Source organism: Orbicella faveolata, unplaced genomic scaffold (genome assembly GCF_042242905.1).
Source record: "Orbicella faveolata isolate gen_17 unplaced genomic scaffold, um_ofav_v1 contig_25, whole genome shotgun sequence".
Lineage (NCBI taxonomy): Eukaryota > Metazoa > Cnidaria > Anthozoa > Scleractinia > Merulinidae > Orbicella > Orbicella faveolata.
In genome coordinates this window covers 16,713,871-16,733,258 of record NW_028301553.1, presented here as the reverse complement: position 1 = coordinate 16,733,258, position 19,388 = coordinate 16,713,871, and the positions used below count along the sequence as shown (strand labels likewise).

At 38.9% G+C, this 19,388-nt stretch overlaps 2 protein-coding genes across 6 annotated transcripts; one reads left to right on the top strand and one right to left on the bottom strand.

Moving 5' to 3' along the window:
- Positions 1 to 281: 281 nt before the first annotated feature.
- LOC110052295 (metabotropic glutamate receptor 3-like) lies at positions 282 to 14,675 on the top strand. 5 transcript variants are annotated; one of them, XM_089293618.1, is made up of 5 exons: positions 2,460 to 2,587; positions 3,040 to 3,084; positions 7,428 to 9,233; positions 10,526 to 11,443; positions 13,424 to 14,675. In XM_089293618.1, exons 3-5 carry the CDS (start codon positions 7,547 to 7,549, stop codon positions 13,540 to 13,542), a joined length of 2,724 nt encoding a protein of 907 aa, XP_089149744.1. In that variant the 5' UTR covers positions 2,460 to 2,587; positions 3,040 to 3,084; positions 7,428 to 7,546; the 3' UTR covers positions 13,543 to 14,675. The 5 variants fall into 5 exon arrangements, with proteins under 5 accessions (XP_020614062.1, XP_089149744.1, XP_089149743.1 ...); XM_089293617.1 differs by having other exon boundaries at positions 3,037 to 3,084; XM_020758403.2 differs by lacking the exons at positions 2,460 to 2,587; positions 3,040 to 3,084 and adding an exon at positions 282 to 803.
- A 338-nt stretch (positions 14,676 to 15,013) lies between these two features.
- Positions 15,014 to 19,383, bottom strand: LOC110052255 (uncharacterized). Its single transcript, XM_020758368.2, has 3 exons — positions 19,095 to 19,383; positions 18,302 to 18,514; positions 15,014 to 17,716 (listed from the first exon to the last, which is right to left on the bottom strand). Exons 1-3 carry the CDS (start codon positions 19,335 to 19,337, stop codon positions 17,456 to 17,458), a joined length of 717 nt encoding a protein of 238 aa, XP_020614027.1. The 5' UTR covers positions 19,338 to 19,383; the 3' UTR covers positions 15,014 to 17,455.
- Between the last annotated feature and the right edge of the window lie 5 nt (positions 19,384 to 19,388).

The window sequence follows — 19,388 nt, the reverse complement described above, 5'->3', positions numbered from 1 at the left end:
ACTTGGCAATTTTTTCACATTTAATATTCACGCTTCCTTTTGCAGTAAGCATTTGTAAATTCAACGTTTAAGACATTTCAGTTTTTGACAGACCTTGTAGAACAAGCTCACTCAATTAGTTCAAAAAAAGCTGAATACTGAGAGATTTGGAGTTTTAAGATCGACGAACAAGAGCCATATTAATTGTCGGGGGGTCTGTTTTGAGTTGCTTACCCACATAAATTAGCATAAACAATTTGGTGCTCACAGTTCGTACTTGGCACAAAACCTCCCGCTAATAAATCGTGATCAATTTGAGGTCTGCATGGTTTCGTATCATTTTTGCTGAAGCTGACACCTGTTTTATATATTTCAAGGCTGATTTGGCTTTTTTTTAGGCTCTCGGCAATCCGCTTTTTTCGCAAGAGAAGAGGAAAGCTTTTAAAAAGAAATTATCTAGTTTAAATTTGTTTGGAAAGTCATTATTTAAAACAGTACGAATCCGAGCGCCAGGTTTAAAGACAACTTTTCAATAAAAGGAAGAAGTCGACAGGCAATTTAATGTAATCCCGTTCGTTTGCAAATTTTAAGGCGGTTTTACACAAACCTACGCTGACAGATGTAAAAACAGACCTGTTTATAGATGACTTCGTAAACAGACGAGCTAATGAAAGTAGTGGGCAGGCAGCACAATAGCAAACAAGGAAGCAAAGGTTGTTAGAGACACCGCCTTGACGGATGTCACGAGAAATAAGCGGATGCATGGCGTTGCCTGAGGATCAAGCTTTCAAGAAAGAAAATAGACAACAATCTTTCCCTTTTTGGTAAGTTATTAAATGCATAGTGTATACTGCTCGATACTGTGCTCAATTCTCTTCGTTTCAAGTTATATATAAATGTATATTTATTTATTTTTTTATTTATTTTATAACTCAAAGCCCGTATTATTCGCATGTGTTAAAAATCGCCGAATCATCTGAACCCAAACAACTATATGTCGACGAATGCTGTATAGCTGTTGTATGATGTTGCGCCTGAAAACATGCATAGCCAGTTTATAATTTACCTTATTCCATTTCTTAAGTCTTGAACTGGTTGGAACTACGTTTAACTGAGACCAAAACCCAGCTAAGCTCAGTTACCGGGTATAAAGATGTTATTGACGCGGAAATGTGAATTATAGTGTAAATCAACGATTTTTTTAATGCATAGCTACTCGAGTACCTCGTCATGACATTATAATTGTTACAGATGTAGAACAACTGTGTTTTCAGTCTACCACCTTGAATATTACGAGAGCATATTAAAAACTGACAGCAATTTTCGTTTTCTGAATATAACCTATTCAATGACCCGGAGAGAGCAGGGCCGGGCGAATTGTTGATTGTGGAATTAATGATATCGTTAAGGTATATTTAAATACATATTGACTTAAAATCGTAGAGGGATATGGAATTTCACCTTTTTAACTACCAGTATTAAAAACTTGTCACAGCAAAAGAGCCAAAAAAAAAAAGAGAAAATTGAAATATCGAAGCGAGGAATGAGCACCGGCTCATAAAGGATATAAGGAGATATGAAAAGTATTCCGCATAAGCTCCGCTGTCTGTGCAAGGATCGAAATCTGCTGAAATAAGTAGAAAAATTGCTGACGAGACCGTTTTGCGCAAGAACATCGGCAAATGGGCATTAAGGCTTCTATGAATAGAAAACCAGAAGTACTCTCTAGCCAGTGACCGACGCAGAGAGCTATCCAATGGACCAATCAAGACTCACGGGCTTCCTGCCATGCAGCCCGCGTCAAGCGCGGGAAAACCGCATTCACATCACTGGTTTCCACTTTGCTCCTGATTGGCTGAAAAAAAAGGAAATAAACAACACTATTCCATCCTGTTAGTTCAGGATCGTGTGTGCGGTCGTTCAAACCGGTTATTTTTTCCAATCCGACTAAATGCGATGCGCGAATTGGTGGCAAAGCTGAATGATGTTGTTTCTTTGATTGTTGTCTCGAAACAACTGATACAAAGGAAAAATGTCGGACCAATGCCAAAATGGTTGTCGATGGTGTTTGGCTTTCAAGAGGTTTCACCTTGTCGACGAAATAATTCTTTTTGTACCTCCCTTTTATACCTCCACAATATTTATCTTTCGTCTCCCTTGCCGGCTTTCAACAACATTGCCCGTTCGCTCACAACAACGTGTAAAATGGCGACGGGTACGGACAAGGAATCCTAATGAGTATTTGGAAGTCGATCCTTAAAGGCAGTTTCGAATAGGGTTACGATGCAGAAAAGATCTAACATTTCAGGGCTCAAGGTCTATGAGAAAACCTAACCGCACGTTCATGTTTCGATCTACGGTTTTCCGCTCCGAAACTGCTCGCCAATTCCGCAAGTCAAACAAAGCCATAATGACTTCCCATTGTGCTGTAATCTCTGAAGCAGAACAAAAACATGTTTACTTCTTTCTAGTTAGTTGTTTTTTAAAAGACATTTCATTTTTGAGGTTCGCCTCATTCAACAACAGTGGGTCAGCGAGGTCAAAAATGTGCCCGTGACTATTAATAATCTCTCTGGTTTATTATCGAATGAAGTCTTGCGTGCTCAAGGTAAGTGAATCTGTTTAAACGACTCTGATTTTCCTTGTTCATTAATTGTTATCTCGAGTCAAAAGTGTAGTTGTGAACCTCGAGGAAGCGGTTTAGCAAAGACTTGATGAAGCACAATGAAAAAAGTATGATATCTCTGAAAAACATGATACATTCGCGGAGCTGAGAGCTCTTAACTTCTGCTCGTATTCAAGTTCCGCTTTTGACATTTACGGAGAAGGATTCTTCGAAGTAGTGCTCGTCACTAGCCATTTAATAAACTGTTTCCGGGTCCAAACGGACAACTGAATATTTACGCTCGAAAACCGAAACAGCTCTGCTGTTTCTAGCACATGTGTGAAACAAAGCTTTTGTGTATTAAGGTATTTAGAGCTGGCTGGTTGTGGAAAACTTTTCATTTAGGCTTAGGGTCTATAGCTGTATTGAAATACCCTTTCATGTCCTTACAGCAGACTTGGGAACAAACTTGTAACTACAAGATTCAAGGCGCTAGCCAGGCAAGTTGACGTTGATGTTACCTATATCTGTGTCAAGAAGACGGGCTAAAACGTATAACCCTCAAACAATTATTTATTGGCTCATTTGCCGGAGACGGTTTCGTAGAATTTGATATACGCCAGTCAGATATATGCAAAACTGCCGTTTCTTTCTTAAAGAACCACTCCAGGAAAATATCTTATCGCGGTTTACGAACAAGTCAGTAATCCCTTTGTTTATAGTATGAATTGAGAGTTAAAATGCGGTGTGCAAACGATATTGTCCGTCAAACATTCAAGCCGACCCATTTGTTTTTACGCTGTTTATGAAAACAAAGTGAGAATACTGAACATTTTAATGAAGTTTCAACTATGTTTTTCGATAATGGAGATGTTGAATATACAAGAACATGTCTTTAACTTTTGTGGTATAGAAAAACGATAATTTGTTTATCTGGGATTTTTTTTTTCTCTTTTCGGATTTTTCAGATTTTAAAATTTTGCCGGTATTGCGTGACAAACGTGCCTATAACACAAGTGTCAAATCAACCATTATGTTGGCTTCCTGGTGCATAAATTGAGCAAAACAAGTGATAACGCGGTAATTGTTTCAAAATATGCCTTAATCTAAGGCAAATTGCTTACTAGATGGAAAACCGGAAAACGATATTTAGTCCAAATGGCTCAGAAGCACTTAAGCAACTCTAGGTCTTAAAAATATACTCCACTTGTTGCGTCTCCGGGTTTGGCTATTTAGTTTAGACCAGTTTATAACAAGAATGATCGATTTGTTATTACAGTATCGATACAGTGTCAAGCAGAACGTAGTGAGAATACAGAAAATCACCAACCTTGCGTAAACATTGTCAAAAGAGTACGGACAAGCATGACCCAAATATGGCTTTCCTTGTCGGCTAATTGAATGTTTAGGTTCCAAAGGTATTGTGGTAAAATGAACTGCCATACATATTTTTGTTTTCGGAGTGTTTTATTCAGATAGTCGCTTAACTGTGCTGAGCTTCAGTTTCGAATTTAGTGTTTCCCGGTTTTGTCTTTAAGCTAGTCGTTGTGTGCTCATGTTTTCAGTTACAAAGCAAAACTGGATTACCTTGTTTTCTTTTATTATTGCTTAATGCTTTTTTCAGTAAAGCATGACAACCAACAAAGGTAGTGAATACGTCCACTAAGCGGGAAAATTTTGGCCAATTGTGCCTGAGATCGATTTTGGTAGGGTGTTAGCAGATTGAGTTTGTTTGTCTGTTGTTTTCCCGAGTTCTCCTGTTTTACTCCTTCGTCAAAACACGCGACAGTATTATGAACGCCTACCGGACCTACACTAATTTCTAATGGGCGTTTCCTTGGCATAGAGGAGCCCTGGTAACGAGGTAGTGGCTCCGTCTGATGTCATATCCACTTGAAAATCACTTGGAAAACAATGACTTCTGTACTGTTATTTTGACAACAATTACGATATCACGACCACAAAGTCCGACAACAAGTCTGATATCGATGACCGCAGGTGTTCCGACAAACTGTACGGCACGCAAGGGAAAGACTGTGGTGCTTATATTCTAGGTTTTAAAGCAGTTGCGTCTTGGATATTCTTGTGAGTATTCTGTTTTTCAGCCTATTATTTAGACTGGGAATATGTTAACCCATGTTAGGATATATATCAACCTGGTCGTTTGGACCATATCAACGAAATCTGATGGCTCTGCACCATTAACTTTTCGACGTTTAGATCATGCAGCAAGTTAGAAACATGTCAAACATAGATGTGGAAGAGCAAAATGTTTTCATCTGTTTTTGCTAATCACCTGATTGAAGAAAATTTTCTTACAGAATGAAAACATTCACAAAACTCATAGCCGCCGGTGTGGTTTCTGCAATCATGCGAAAGGATATCCGTTCTGAATTCCGGAAGGTTCTTCACTGAGTTGTTATAAACCGCGCCGGTATTCTCTGACGAGTAAAACTTTCCTTAACAATCTCACCGTAAGTACAAATCATTTAAAATCTTTCTTTGAAAGTAAACGGTGGATTTTAATTCATCTTTTCTGAGTTTATTTTCTGTTGAAGATGTATAATCCACACATGTTGGCTCAAAACTTGACTACTCGTAAACAATTTTCAATCAGCCGCAAAAGTGATCAAAGAGAAACATTTTTTAATGCTGGTAACGTGATTTTTCTTTTAAAAAATGATTAAAATTTAATGTATGAATTATTATTCAAGTGGATTTGTTTTCACAACTTCATTTGAATGGAAAGCGGAGATAGAAACATTATCTTTTGTTGCAGCTCTACTTATTCAAAACAACCATCACTGGCAATGCAAGTAAGGACATTTTAGGACTTTTAGCTTGCGTAGTCTTACATATTACTGGTTCAGTATTATCGGCTCCAATTTCCCTCAAAATCGTATTTCTGTGCCAAACGAAAATCGTAGGTGAAAAGGATTTTTTAGTACACTCACGTCCTTTAAAAAATTCATTTTTTTCATCGGTCGACCATGTTTGTTTATCTATAAACATCCTAGGTTGGGAAGACGGGAACTAGTGATCAATTTAAACCATGCACGGCAACAAATTCTCTGCTGACTTCCAACGCGTCCTGGGCAAAGACTTCTATACTTTGATTAAATCGCGAGCGTTGTACAAAAACATCGTTTATAAAGTAAAATCTGCAAAACTGTGTAAACGAGGCAAAACCGCACTAATTATTAAAGGTACCACAAATATTCGACGACCCTTTCAACGCTAAAAGAATTTTAATAACTATTAAATGTGACGAAAAATAGCTCTTCGCTGAAAAAAACTTCCTCGTTGTTGAAGACGTTGGTCGCGATAAAACATCCATGAATTGTAAAATGGAATCCTTAGATGACATAAGGAAATATTATTGAATGCGCTACATGATCGCGTTAAAATTATCTTAAAACTACAGATTTGTCATTCTTAAAATGCTGTTGGTATTTTTAGACCAGTTTTTATAATGTCTATTTTGATTACAACACAATATCGCCCGCCGCAGCCTCCGTGTTATTTGGTTGCCGCAAATTGAAATGTTTTTCATGATGACTGCCCTCGTAAAAGCCAAGCAAATAGAAATCAATCATCAATTTGTAGCAGACAACTTTGCATTTCTAATCGGTAAACAACGCGTAAATCGTTAAATATTCTGTATCCTGGGCGGAAATTAAGGGGGTGATTGTGTGTTCTCTCCGTCTGATTGAGCACTTTGTTTCGTGATCCGAACATTGGTCCGTCCGTCTCAGGTAAACAAGTTTGTTTTCACAGAAATCCAGTACGCGGAAAGAGGCCTTCAGTCTTCAGACAGATCGGTCTCGACGAACCCAAGTCAGCTCTGTTTTGCGGGTCGGGCCGGTCTCGCTGTTTGGATCATTAATTGAAATCGCGAATATTAGAGAGAAGGCGACGAGTTGTGTAAACTAAAATCAGTGGTATTTTATTGTTCGTATGCAAGATAACTTCCATCAAAAGACAAAGAACGACTGCTTTGGGAAAGCAGTATTTGGCTGCACTGCAAATAGCTGTGCTGACTGTTAAATACCCCTAACTCCATGTGTTTCAACGCTAACGGCCTAAAATGTAAGTATGGAATTCTAAGCAAGCCAGCCCTTTCCGTTTCAGCGAGTGTTAAGACTGGAGAAGCCGATTTAGCACTATAAAGCCTTCGATGGGTCAATTCAAGAGTAATGATCTCTGGTTTCGCTGAGTGTATTTCGTCCGATGCGCGAAGTTCACAGGGTGCGAAAAGGGCATGAAAAGGAAATAGCTTTTGATTCATAAACGTGCGAGGAATGACTAATTCAACAAACGACAGCAGTAGGTAATTTTTATCACAATGCTTAGAAGCTCTTAAAAGTTCTGTCGTTATCGGTTTGACCGTGAAAAAGCTGTGATTTTCTGTAACCTTAATTGAAGTACTTTATGATCCATCGAAGCAACGGAGATCTGACTTATAAATACGATCCCCGATTAACGCTAAATTAAGAGTGAAGTTGAACTGTTTTCCTGGTTTCATTAGCGAGTTGAACTGGATCAATCATAATAGAAATTAGAATTAAAATGAGAACAGCGATGTTACGAGGATCTTTTATGATTAGAACTGTCTTCTTTTGATTGCCTAACTTGTAAAGTTTCTTATTTAATTGCTCAAGTCATATAACATGATTGTCAACTTTTTCCGGCATTTGTATCAGTCGTCGAGCATTTTGTTGACCCTGATAAACTTTGCTAAGTTTCAGGTTATTTTAAGTTCAATAATACTTTTCTGCTTCTTTTTAATTGATGGGGTGTCTACGGACCTAGTTTTATACTTATTTTTGTGTAATTTTTTCAGGTGTCTTTACTTTGGTGTCCCAATACAGCGGTGTTTACTCGTTTTACGAAAAAACCGGCGACCCTTTCGTTTGTTAAATTGAAGAAAAAAGCAACTGGACTTTGCGTGACATAGCTGCAATGGATGCAAACTTTAAAGGGTTTCCTTCACGCCATTGTCGAAGAAACGTCTTCCGAGGTGTTATAGTAAACTTTGCTCTCTTCATTTCTTTCTTGTCAAGCTTTTGTTTTGGCGAAATAGTGGCCACTTCGCCTGACTACCCGACTATCAGTGGCGGCCATGATGGAGAGCGCTTGTTCGGCAAGAGCGCTAAATTTCCGGTGAGAATCGAGGCAGATATAATTCTTGGAGGACTGTTTCCGATTCATAATAAAAACGCATCGCAACGCGGTCCTCCGAAATGCGGAAGTTTAAACGCGGAAAGAGGTATTCACCGATTAGAAGCTATGATTTTCGCCCTCGATCAAATAAACAAAGACCCCAATCTACTATCGAATATAACACTGGGAATGTCTGCTTACGACACTTGTGGATGGTACACAAGGGCGCTAGAAGAGTCGCTCGAGTTTGTCATGGAGTCACTGGAAAATAAAGCCACTCCGACGAGTTGTGAAAACGCGGCGAAGAAAAACAGATTAGTTGCAGTCGTCGGTGCGGCATCTAGTGCCGTCTCTATTCAAGTCGCGAACCTTTTACGTCTGTTCAATTTGCCGCAAATAAGCTACGCCTCCACCACGCCCGACCTCAGTGATAAATCGAAGTACGACTTTTTCGTGCGCACTGTCCCCCCGGATAACTACCAGGCCCGCGCGATGGTCGATGTTGTGCGCGGATTGAAGTGGACCTCCGTGTTTACTGTCAGTTCCGAGGGGATTTATGGAGAGCGGGGTATCCGAGAGTTCACGGCTGGCGCAAAAGCGGCGAATATTTGCATCGCGGGGTCCTTCAAGATCGAAGGCGCAAGCGACGAGACACACATCAAGGCGATCATCTCTGAATTTCTTAGACACCCAAACGTCCGAGGAGTGGTCTTGTTCTGCACAGATACCGACTCGAGAAGGCTTCTCGAAGGTGCGCAACGGAAGAAAGCAGCTGGTAGCTTCATATGGGTGGCGAGCGACTACTGGGGTACCAGGACGAAACCAATTGAGGGACTGGAGGAATACGCAGAAGGCGCCATAACAGTTAGTCTAGCTGAGGCCCCTTCCCCATCGTTCAAAACGTACTTCACTTCTCTAAAACCTGGAAACCGCAGTAGGATTAATCCTTGGTTTGACGAGTTTTGGGAGAAGCAGTTTCGCTGCAGCTTGAAGAAAAACAGAACTTCATGTCCTAAGGATGCTAGTCTCGTAAGCCACAATCTACGTATCGATGACAAGGTACCCTTTGTCATAGATGCTGTATACGCTGTTGCGCACGGCCTGGACAAGATGTACAAGCGTCTCTGTCCTGAACAGAACGGTCTGTGTCCAGAAATGAAGAAAACATTTAAGGGCAAATATCTGCGAGATCTTCTCTTCAACGTGACATTCACTGGAGTTACTGGCCCGGTTAGCTTCGATCAGAACGGCAATGGCCCGGGCCGATACGACATTTATCGTCTGGAGGGCGGGAAGTACACAAAGATTGCTTCCTGGAATGAGGAACTGTATGACGCGACAATGCTTTACCACGGAAGTAGAAACGGTACGATTCCATCATCTCATTGCGGGTCTCCATGCTCTGTCGGTTTTCAAAAAATGTTTGATCGTGAGGGATCGTGTTGCTGGACTTGTAAGCGTTGCCAGGAGAATCATTATGTCGAAGGTAACTTCCTACCATCTCATTAGCTACGTGATTGTTATCTGTTTTGCTGTCATTGTTGTCTGCTGTTTGCTGGAAATTTTGCTCAGATTCGGGTCTCTGGAGAAATTCCTGAGCCCGCGGTACGTTTCCGACGTCAAGAGTATGCGCACCTGGCGCAAAATCAACGCAACAAGAACCCAGGATTTATCTTTCCACGAACTCAAAGAGCACGCCTAAGAATTAGATTTTGGATAGGTGTTCAAAAGTTGGCGCGCAAAAATCTCCCCTAGTCTCAGTTCGAATTATAAATTTAACCTGAGGTTAAAGGTTGCCTCGCAGCCACTGACCGTGAGAGTTTCTCCTCGCGCACGAACGCATTTCTTGCGGGAAAAAGGTCTGAGACAGAAATAGTCCGCTGCAATGCTGATGACCTAACTCTGTATACTCGGATTGGTGGATACTCACTAGATTATCGACCAATCAGAGACCCTTGATTAGGTTTAACTGACAATTGAGAATTGGTCAAGATGTTTCCTGCCAGCTGAGAAAAGACACTTTTTCACCTCGTATATCTGAGATCTGAGATTTGCAAAATTTACTGATAACTGTGAAGTGGGCTGAAATTTTAACTGATTGCCGAAAAATCACCGAGAATTTAACTGGGAACCAAGAGACTATGAGACCATAGTCTCTTGCTGGGAACTGAGATTCCAGTATTCCTATTCAGACACTCTTAAAAGAGCTTTGTAATCAATATTGCACGGTATTTTCCACAATCTCAGTTTCACGGGAGGTGCAGAAGATAGCGCGACTACATTACTTGCAAAAAATTTCGAACGTTTTATTACGGACGTTTAATTTTCGGACACTTTTAACTTCTCTTCAGACCAATTTCGGACAAAAATAACGAACACTTTGCTGAAACAGAGCTTACGTAAAATTACACCTACAATACGTTTCCGTCTGTGAACATGATAGTTTTTCTGTACCCTCAAGGTGTTACAGATACACCGACAAAAGAATAACGCAAATTCTATCAAGCCTTAAGTATCTCAAGCAGTGCCTCGACCAGAGTTCGCTCCATAAACTTGGAAACAAGCGGCTTCTGAGCTATTAAAAAGTTTTGTATTGTACTGTAAACACTTCGGACGCGTAAACATTTCGGACGGTTTTATTTTCGGACACTCGTTTTTCCCAAACTAAAATCGTCATATATTTTTTGCAAGTAACTTCTATAGACAAAGGAAGAGATTGGCTCGTGGTTTATCTAATGTACCAAATACACTCAAACAATCACTGTTCTTGTTCCACAGAGGAAACAAACTGCAAACCTTGTAATCAAGGACAACGCCCCAATTCTGAGATGAACGGCTGTGAATCCCTTCCTAGACGATACATCGCCAAAAGCTGGCTATTCATGGTGATGGTCTTTTCGGGCCTGGGCATTGTGTGTACAATATTTATTGGCACTTTATTCTACGTCAACAAAGAGACCCCTCTCGTGAAGGCCTCAGGAAGAGAGCTCACTTGTGCGCTCCTGTTCGGCTTGTTGTTCTGTTACGTGTTTTCGTTCTTCCTACTGGCTGAGCCTTCGACTACCATTTGCGCCATCCAGCGGTTTGGTTTGGGGTTCTCCTTCAGTGTGTGCTATGCGGCTATTCTTATCAGAACCAATCGGATTGCCAGAATCTTCCAGAAAAGCAACCGCTCTACAAAACCGCCGCTTTTCATCAAACCTGCATCCCAAATCGCCATACTTGCAGTTTTTGTAAGCATCGACGTCGTTGTCGCTGGCATTGGTCTGGCAAGATGGCCCCCAGAGACCGTCCTTGCGTATCCCACAAACAAAGACGTTTTGCTCATTTGCAACATCCAGAATTATGATCTGGTGTTTGCCTTAACGTACAACGTTTTAATCATCGTACTTTGTACATTTTACGCGTTCAGAACGCGCAAAACACCTGAAAACTTCAACGAAGCGAGATACATTGGCTTCGCGATGTACACCACTTGTATAATCTGGGTTGCGTTTCTTCCCGTGCAGATCGGGGTCAGCAAGGACTATGCCACCATAACCCTTAGCATAAACACGGCTTTAAATGCCACAACTCTTCTGCTGTGCATTTTTGGACCTAAAGTCTACATCTTGGTTTTTAGGCCCACGAGAAACCTTCGAGGCAAGTCCTTAAACAGCTGGCGCTCCCAGGGCAATGACTATCAGCAGACACAAGGTAGGGCAGAAAGCGAGTCGCTCAACGAGCCCTAGTGGCCGTTTGGATCGCTTTACTCCACGGAAGTATAGCTTGCGAGACTGACGTGCATAAGATTTATTTTTAATAAATTGGAGCGTTTTCAGGTGTTTCCACATAGCAAAGATAACAGTTACAGATGTTTGGGAAAACGAAAAAGCTACCCAGGGCTAGTTACTCTTCGGATAAATTTAAGTCTGACAGCTAATCTGATTAGGTTTACAAAAACGTTCCGATTTTAATTCCATGTTAAGTCTCAACAGCATTTGAAGAGACACAATTTTCGTGAACGCACAAATTTGCAGAACACAGCAGAAGTGGTGAGAGTAGTTCTGAAAACGAGATTTTTTATTGGTACCTGTGAAGTTTCAATAACCTAAGTAGAGCGTTGAGTGCTTTTTTCCAAAAAGTGGGGAAATCTAGGTTTATAATTGGCGCTCTATTGCACAAGTGTGAACTAATTGTGCTTTTCTATACCAATAACTTGTAATAATTTTTTCTTCTCTTTGCGCACCAACCCTTAGTAGCGTAAAACTAATCAATTGCAGGAACTAATGCACATACGCCTTAATTTTCGTAGATGTTTTACACTAACTGACGATATACTCACGCGCACAAAACTAATGTAGCTTAACTTAATAAAAGTTCTTTACACTCGTTGCTTGTTGGTTCTTGTTACTAATACGTTCCTGACCTTTAACGTTCTATTTCTTTCTTTGCTAAACTCTTCTCGTTTTCTAGCATAAAAGCTCGCTTCTAAATCGATTTTGTAAAGTGGACCTAAATGAAATAAAATTGCAAGTAAGTGCTGTTTTATTTCGCAATGCTTCTCCCACCATGCGCGAGATGATTTGCAAGAGACTGGGGCGAGAATGGACTGACCACCCAGTTTTCTTAAGAAGTTCCCTCCTGACTCTGTCCTTAATAAGAAAGTTAAAATCAGGGGAGGAGTACAGGGCCGGTCGACATCAAGGAAATACATACAGCTATAACTTGAAGGGCGACTCAGTAAGATCATTAAAAGCAGTGAAATATTTTCATCCAGGGTAGAATTTAAAGGAGCTCATTCTGATTGGCTAACATGTATGTCAGTAGTTTCCTATTAAAAGGGGGGGGGGGGTGGTCTAGGGAATTGCCAAAAACTGCAGAACAACATGCCATATTCCATTCTTGTGATTTTTGTAATGTGGGGACTTACTCTACTTTGGAACAAAATCCAATATTGTTTGTCGCTTGGAAGCATTGAAGTCACATGCACACAAACATGTATACAGGTGACCTTCTGAGGGTCAATGAAACTCTGCAATGGGACGACAGAAGAGTCTGTATGGAACTTTGTTGATAGTATATAAACAGCAATGAACTCGCACACAATTTCTAATGTTGCCATTGTATTTTATTACCACTGTTAAAGATTATTTCCAGTCCGTACTGTGCAGTCTCAGCACCCTATAAATGTTTATAAACACTGTAAATGTCACTCAATGGAATGCAAATCGATGTTATTCATTACAAACCACATACCTTATCTTTGAGGCCTTTCAAATTATTTTTCCAACAGCTTCATTGATTCTTACAGCTGTGAAGTTGTTTCATCAAGTGACATGAGAAAGAAGGAAGCATAAAGCTTTGACTGCTTCTCATCCATAATGGCGGTTGTTTTGAAACTTTGAATTTAATTCATGTCATTAGTTGCAAAATATTTACATTTTGAGATGTCTTAAATGAAACAAAACAAAAAAACGCAATGAAAATCTCAAGAGTTAGCGCAGTACGGACTGAAAATCATCTTTACGCCCTAGCTATGAGCCTGGGTGACCTGTGGTACATGACAAAAGGAAGGAGAAAGCACCAGTCTCCACCAAAGAAGTATTGCCTCTGTGTCTTTTATTAACAATGCTATGGAATCAACGATGAAACTGGGAAATCTTAAATCATTGTGTGTTTTGTCTTTTGTGTTAGGTCGAGCAAAGTCGGAGAGCCAAGTCACTGATTTGAGTATCAAGAGTAATACATCTGAACTGGGAATTGATAATCCCACTCTACAAAATGGGCATACACAAAGCGAGGCTGCTCTGTAAGAAAGTACCGTGAACTCACCCCATGATACGAAAACATTTTTATTCTTGGCCCCAAACCCTTTATTGAAAAGGGAGGAGGCATGGGGTCAACAATTTTCTCAGAAAATTAATGTAAGAACAAAAACTATTGGTAGCAGTTATTTGGATAAGTTGGACTAGATGGGGTATAGTTCAGAGAGCAAATGGGCCAGTCAGTGATTTCAATATCAATTGGAAATTATGAACATGATTATTTTCTGAATAGTACAACACAAGTCCAAGTACAACATGTAATAAATTAGTTATATCACAACAAACTAAGATTAATAGGAAGTGCAAATATCTCTAATTGGGAACCTGTACATAAACACATGCACTTCACGTGACAAACAGGAATCAATAGATGGATTTGGCTAACATGTTCACTTCCTTGTTGCCATCCAATTCAGATCATCTGATGGTTCATTTGGGAGGTTACAATTAATTTATTGCTCTGTTTGCACATTCTCCCATGCAATCAGTTGCATGTGGCAAATTGCACAATTGTAATCTCCCAAACGAATAATCATGTGATCTGAATTGGGTGACAACAAGGATGTAAACAAGTTACCCAAATGCGTCCAATGATTCCAAACAATTAGTGGTAGGACGACTTGCATTCCTAAATACACTGTACACTACACAATCATACAGCCTTCTCTGATGGAAGTTACAATTGACACAAAACTAGTAAAAATACTATTCATCAGCAGTTACAATAATTTAAAATAAAAAAATTGTTGATGAATAAAATAGTTATATCAGTATATTTTAGATAAAGTACTTTAATAAATTAAGAACTCCCCAAATTTGTCATTTAAGTTATTGAATATGTTGTTAAATGATATGTTTGCATCGAATCTCATAGAGAATTGTACAAGAAGAGTTTGTATGTACATGTATTTAGAAGGTGCTGAATACAGTAGTTTGGACAAGTCAAATATTTTGATTCATTAAATAATTACTTCTTAAATTGATATTTAAGAAAACATTTTTTGTGTAAAAAAGTGGTAAGATTTCTTAAATTATTAGAAACATCATAAGAGCTAGGTTTGTGTACAAAGTTGTAAAGTGTCAGGAAAAAACCTCTATTAGTCACTGCTTTTATTGGTTTCTAAGTTTAACATTTTTTTGATTAACCCAAAGTCCAATCAAAGTAATACAGTGTTTACTTCTTGGAAATGTCAGATCAATTTTACTTCTTCATTCAACAAGGTGCTGTTAAAGAAAAACTCCATACCCCTCCCATGGAGGGTTTTTGGTTTGCCCCACCTCCCCCCCCCCCCCCCCCCCCCCACATCCCTCTGGAAATTCCAGTTTTGGTTCATACTTTTCTTTAAAAATTGAGGCCCCCTTGAAATTTCGGGTTAACCCTCCTTTCAGAGGTTATCAGGATATGTTCTGGTACAAAATTACATATTACATTTGCTTGTGAATAGTACATGCAATACAATACAATACAATACAAATTTTATTGTTAACTCCCCATGGGGGCTTTTCAGAGACAATGATAAAGATAATTTTAAAAAATACTCAAAGATCATCGTTAAACAATAATCAAAAAACTATTTACATATAAAATTTATGACATTAAAAATTGATTTACAAGTGTGAGTGTGCATTGACATGTACATTCATGGCTGGTGGTAGGTCTCACTAGAGCAATCTGTTTGTTTTTTCCTCTAATCTCCTGTAATTTAGTTACAACTTATTTTTTCTCGTGTAGTACACTTCAGTTGTAACTGAAACTGAACTAGCTGTCAATGTTGATAGCATTTGTTTCCATTTTGACATTTCCTCAAAATTTGAATGAAACCGTTCTGCAACTGTTCATACTCGAGTTTCTAGAAAGCAACATCAATACAGATCTGCCTTTTTCAGAAGATAAACACTTTTATGTAGTACATAGACACCATTTCTGTTTAATTTAATGAAGCACAATGAAACTCAAAGTTTGACACCAATATCAAATAAACTAAAGTACCAGTACAAGCATGTGTTGAGTAGTAAGATGTTACTTCTGAATTGCAAAAGTACACAATGCATGCAGAATCCTAATGTCTGAAGCTGTGGCTGTTTGCATACTTTGCAGGACTGTGGTACTCCATAATAACCATCCACATGAGCCCATCACTAGGCACATCTAACTCCCATACTAAGCCTTTGTCATGGCTTTTTTTACAGACTGATTTATTTCGAGACTCTCTTTTGCGTTTGGGGTGCATGTATCAATTGCACCTAGCAGCATGGTATATTATGACAGAATTGTATGTGATAAACCATGCTGCCTGTTGGAATAGCCATATGTAATAAACATGGAATGGCACATGCAGGCCTGAGCTAAAAATTGCAATTATATTAATAATCCAGCACATATCAGTTCAAGGTGCATATTACATTACACCTAGCAGCATGGTATATCGCCACAAAAACGTCCGTGATAAACCATACTGCCAGTTGCAACAGACATGTGTAATAAACATGGAACCGCACGTGTAGACCTGGGCTAAAAATTGCCAATAACAATGCAATACAAACCACTTTTAAGTACTCAATTGCACCCAGCAGCGTGATATATTACCACAAAAATGTCTGTAATAAGCCATACTACCAGTTGCAAGACAATTGATTTTGTTCAACAGCTTTAGTTGAATGATGTGGATTATACACAAAAAATGAATTACCAACATTGCAGGAATGGATATCTTTCTCCAGACCAACTCAGATCCCTAGCTACATCAGATTGTAGTATGTATTACAATGGAGCCCAATTAATACTGTCACCAATTTGGTTGTATTAACAGGGTAGGGTCAAATTTCCTGTCTGGTATAAATTGAGTTAAGTCTTAACAGATACCGTAGTTATTCAGTTATAAGGCGCACGTTTTTTTTTCAAGAAAAATCTGTCTTTGGGCGGCCAGTAAGTGCTAAAATTGGGGTGCGTCTTATAGCCAAGTATTTTCACACAACAAAATCTTAAGATCACAATTTGAGTAGAACTTTTCAGTTTGGTTCGCATGTCAATTGTGTAGGGATAATTTTTCTCAGATTCATCGTATCCTTTTGTTAACTTTCAACTTTTTGGTGCATCTTATAACTGAGTATTTTCATGTAATTTTCAGTTTGAGAATTTAGCTTGATTAAATTGCTAAGTTCAGGATGCATCTTATAACCAAGTGCGCCTTATAACCGAATAACTACAGTATATTACAATTGCACTTCTAAAAAACTGTTCTTTAATAAACTTCGGGAATGCAGAATATAATTATTAAAATAATGAAACTTCAAGCAATACATACATTAACAATGGAAAGATGAACACACCAGTAACTGGTGAGAGTGGCTGTATAAACAGGGTACAATTATAAAGGATTATACAGGTTGGGATTTCAGAATGTGGTTTTAACTGTATTAACAGGGTGGCTGTATTAATAGGGTTTTCTTGTAAGAAAATGTATGGGCATTTCACTGGGACAAAAAAAAAATGGCCTTTATAACAAGATGACCGTAATAATGAGGCAGGTTCCACTGTACTTTTTATGGGGTGCATCAGTGGGGCAATACTTCGATAGGATAAAGAGTTATTTAAAAGTTAATAAATATATTTACATATATTTTAAATAGCGTACATGTACATGTGCAAGTACAAAAAGTCATATCATATTTTTTGTCACAGTTTATTAACATGACACAGAATGGGTAAGACTTATTTATTTCCAAAAGGTAGTGACTCCTTAAGAATCATAAGAGGAGCAGATTTACTTCTCCAGATGCAAATATCAGAACTGCTGCCAAAGAGTTTCTTGAGCCTGTACTGTATCACCTCAAATTTGTCCAACTTAGAGAGCACATCATTACAATATTTCCAATCGTTTGATTTCTTGAATTCTTTATCCTATTTACTCTTAACAATGGCACTTTGTGCTGTGAGTTCATTATCGTCATCATCTCTACCATAAACAACCCACTTGCCTTGCTTGACGACAGGTAACTCAGGGAGTGTGGGTAGAGAGTTACCTATTAATTCCACGTATGCCATGTTTGGAAAGGGAGAGTGCGGTGGGTTGGGAATTTTAGTAATTCGGACAAAATTGCCATATCTTTCCTTGTATCTTTCCTTGAGGGTGGTATAAAGTTTTTCAAGTGCCACTTCATCCTATAAAGAGAAAAGCATGAACTAGAGAAATATAAAACAGATCACAGAGAACATAGTCAACTTAAATAGGTCTCCACCCAATTTGTTAGGCTAAGCCAAGTTTTCAAGTTTGTCTTACAGTAATCAACATTAATCAGATTAAATTTGATTTATAGAAGCAAGGATCTCTCTTGAAAGCCTTACGGACTTATTTTCACACGCAACTGTTTATTAGTAAGAGTGGTTTCCAATTGAGTGTCAAAAGTAACAGGCAATTACTTTCATTGGTTTTGGTTTTGGTTTTACTGCAGTTTGAGATTGGCTGAGTGGTCTAATTGGTAAGTAATTGGTTTGGTTTTGATTTTATGATGCTCAGTTGAAAACCACTCTATTATAATACAGAATAAGATTGCCCAAACTTTTCTGTCTTTGGATGAAACCATAGTGTGTGACTATTCCAGTGAAAGCTATTGAACAGTTCTATTGTCTGGTCCTATTTGTTTTTCAATAAGCTGAAAATAGAGATTTGGGATTTTTCCAATCCTCAAGTGTTGCAATTTTAGGAATTTTTCAGGCTAAAAAGAACAGTATTATTTTGCTTCTTACCCCCAGGAGCATATTGGAAGCTTCTTCTCGACATCTTTGTACAAACTCTTCTTTGCTTAGAACTGGAGGAGGGACAACTACTTTTTTGCTTCTCCTGTTTATGATTTGCTTTGTGAGCCTTCTTTCTTTAGACTCCTCTTCTGTCAGGACAAAACCATCTTCAATTAAATCAAGGTCTGGTGGTGGGCGTCGTCGTTGTGCCAAAGCAATAAGCTGAAAAATAGTTAGTAGAATAATGAAATACTCGTAGTTTTATCACCTGATCTCAATAAATTAAATACTTTATATTTCCCTATTTCCCTCCTTTTTGCCTCCCTTCCCCTGATAAATATGATAGTTTATACAACTGAAGATCACGCGACTGTAACTAGGTTTTATGAGATATCATCGCCGCTATATTGAATGTCATTTACAAAAAGTTTTCTAACTAGCTTTCTTTTGTTTGTGTCATCCAACATGGCCACCAGGCCTATGTCATTTGAATCTTGAGGCCCCAATTGGGATTTTTGAGATACGGAACATTCAGATCAAAAATTGACAGAATACAGGATATTTCGGGAGAAAATCAATGGGATACGGGATATTAAGGTTAGATAAAACGGATATTGAGTCGGACAATCGTTAATTTTTTGCAACTAAAACTAACGGGATTCGGGATATTGGGGTCAATTTACACGGGATGTGGGACACTCGGACACCCCCGCCCCCTCCCGTAGAAATCACAACTTAACTGTCAATAAAACTGTAAATATCACCAAATTATTATCAATAATAAAATGATGTTTAGCTTTACCAGATCACCGTATTTTTTCAACTGCTGAGCCTTTCGATCTGTGGTTTGGATGCGTTCATATTGAACCAACGCTAGCACCAGTTTCTTGATCAGATCTGTGCGTCTTTGGACGAAATGGTTAATCCTTTTTCTTGTTGGCATCTTTCTGCGAACCCTGTAACGAACAGGTATTAAATTCACACAGGGCACGAGGGATTTCAGGAAAGTTACTTCCCCCGCCGCTTTCCAAAATATGGAAGCCATGTTGTCTCTTTCGCTTGAAGATCGCCTGGCTGCTCAGCTTTTTTTCCCCAC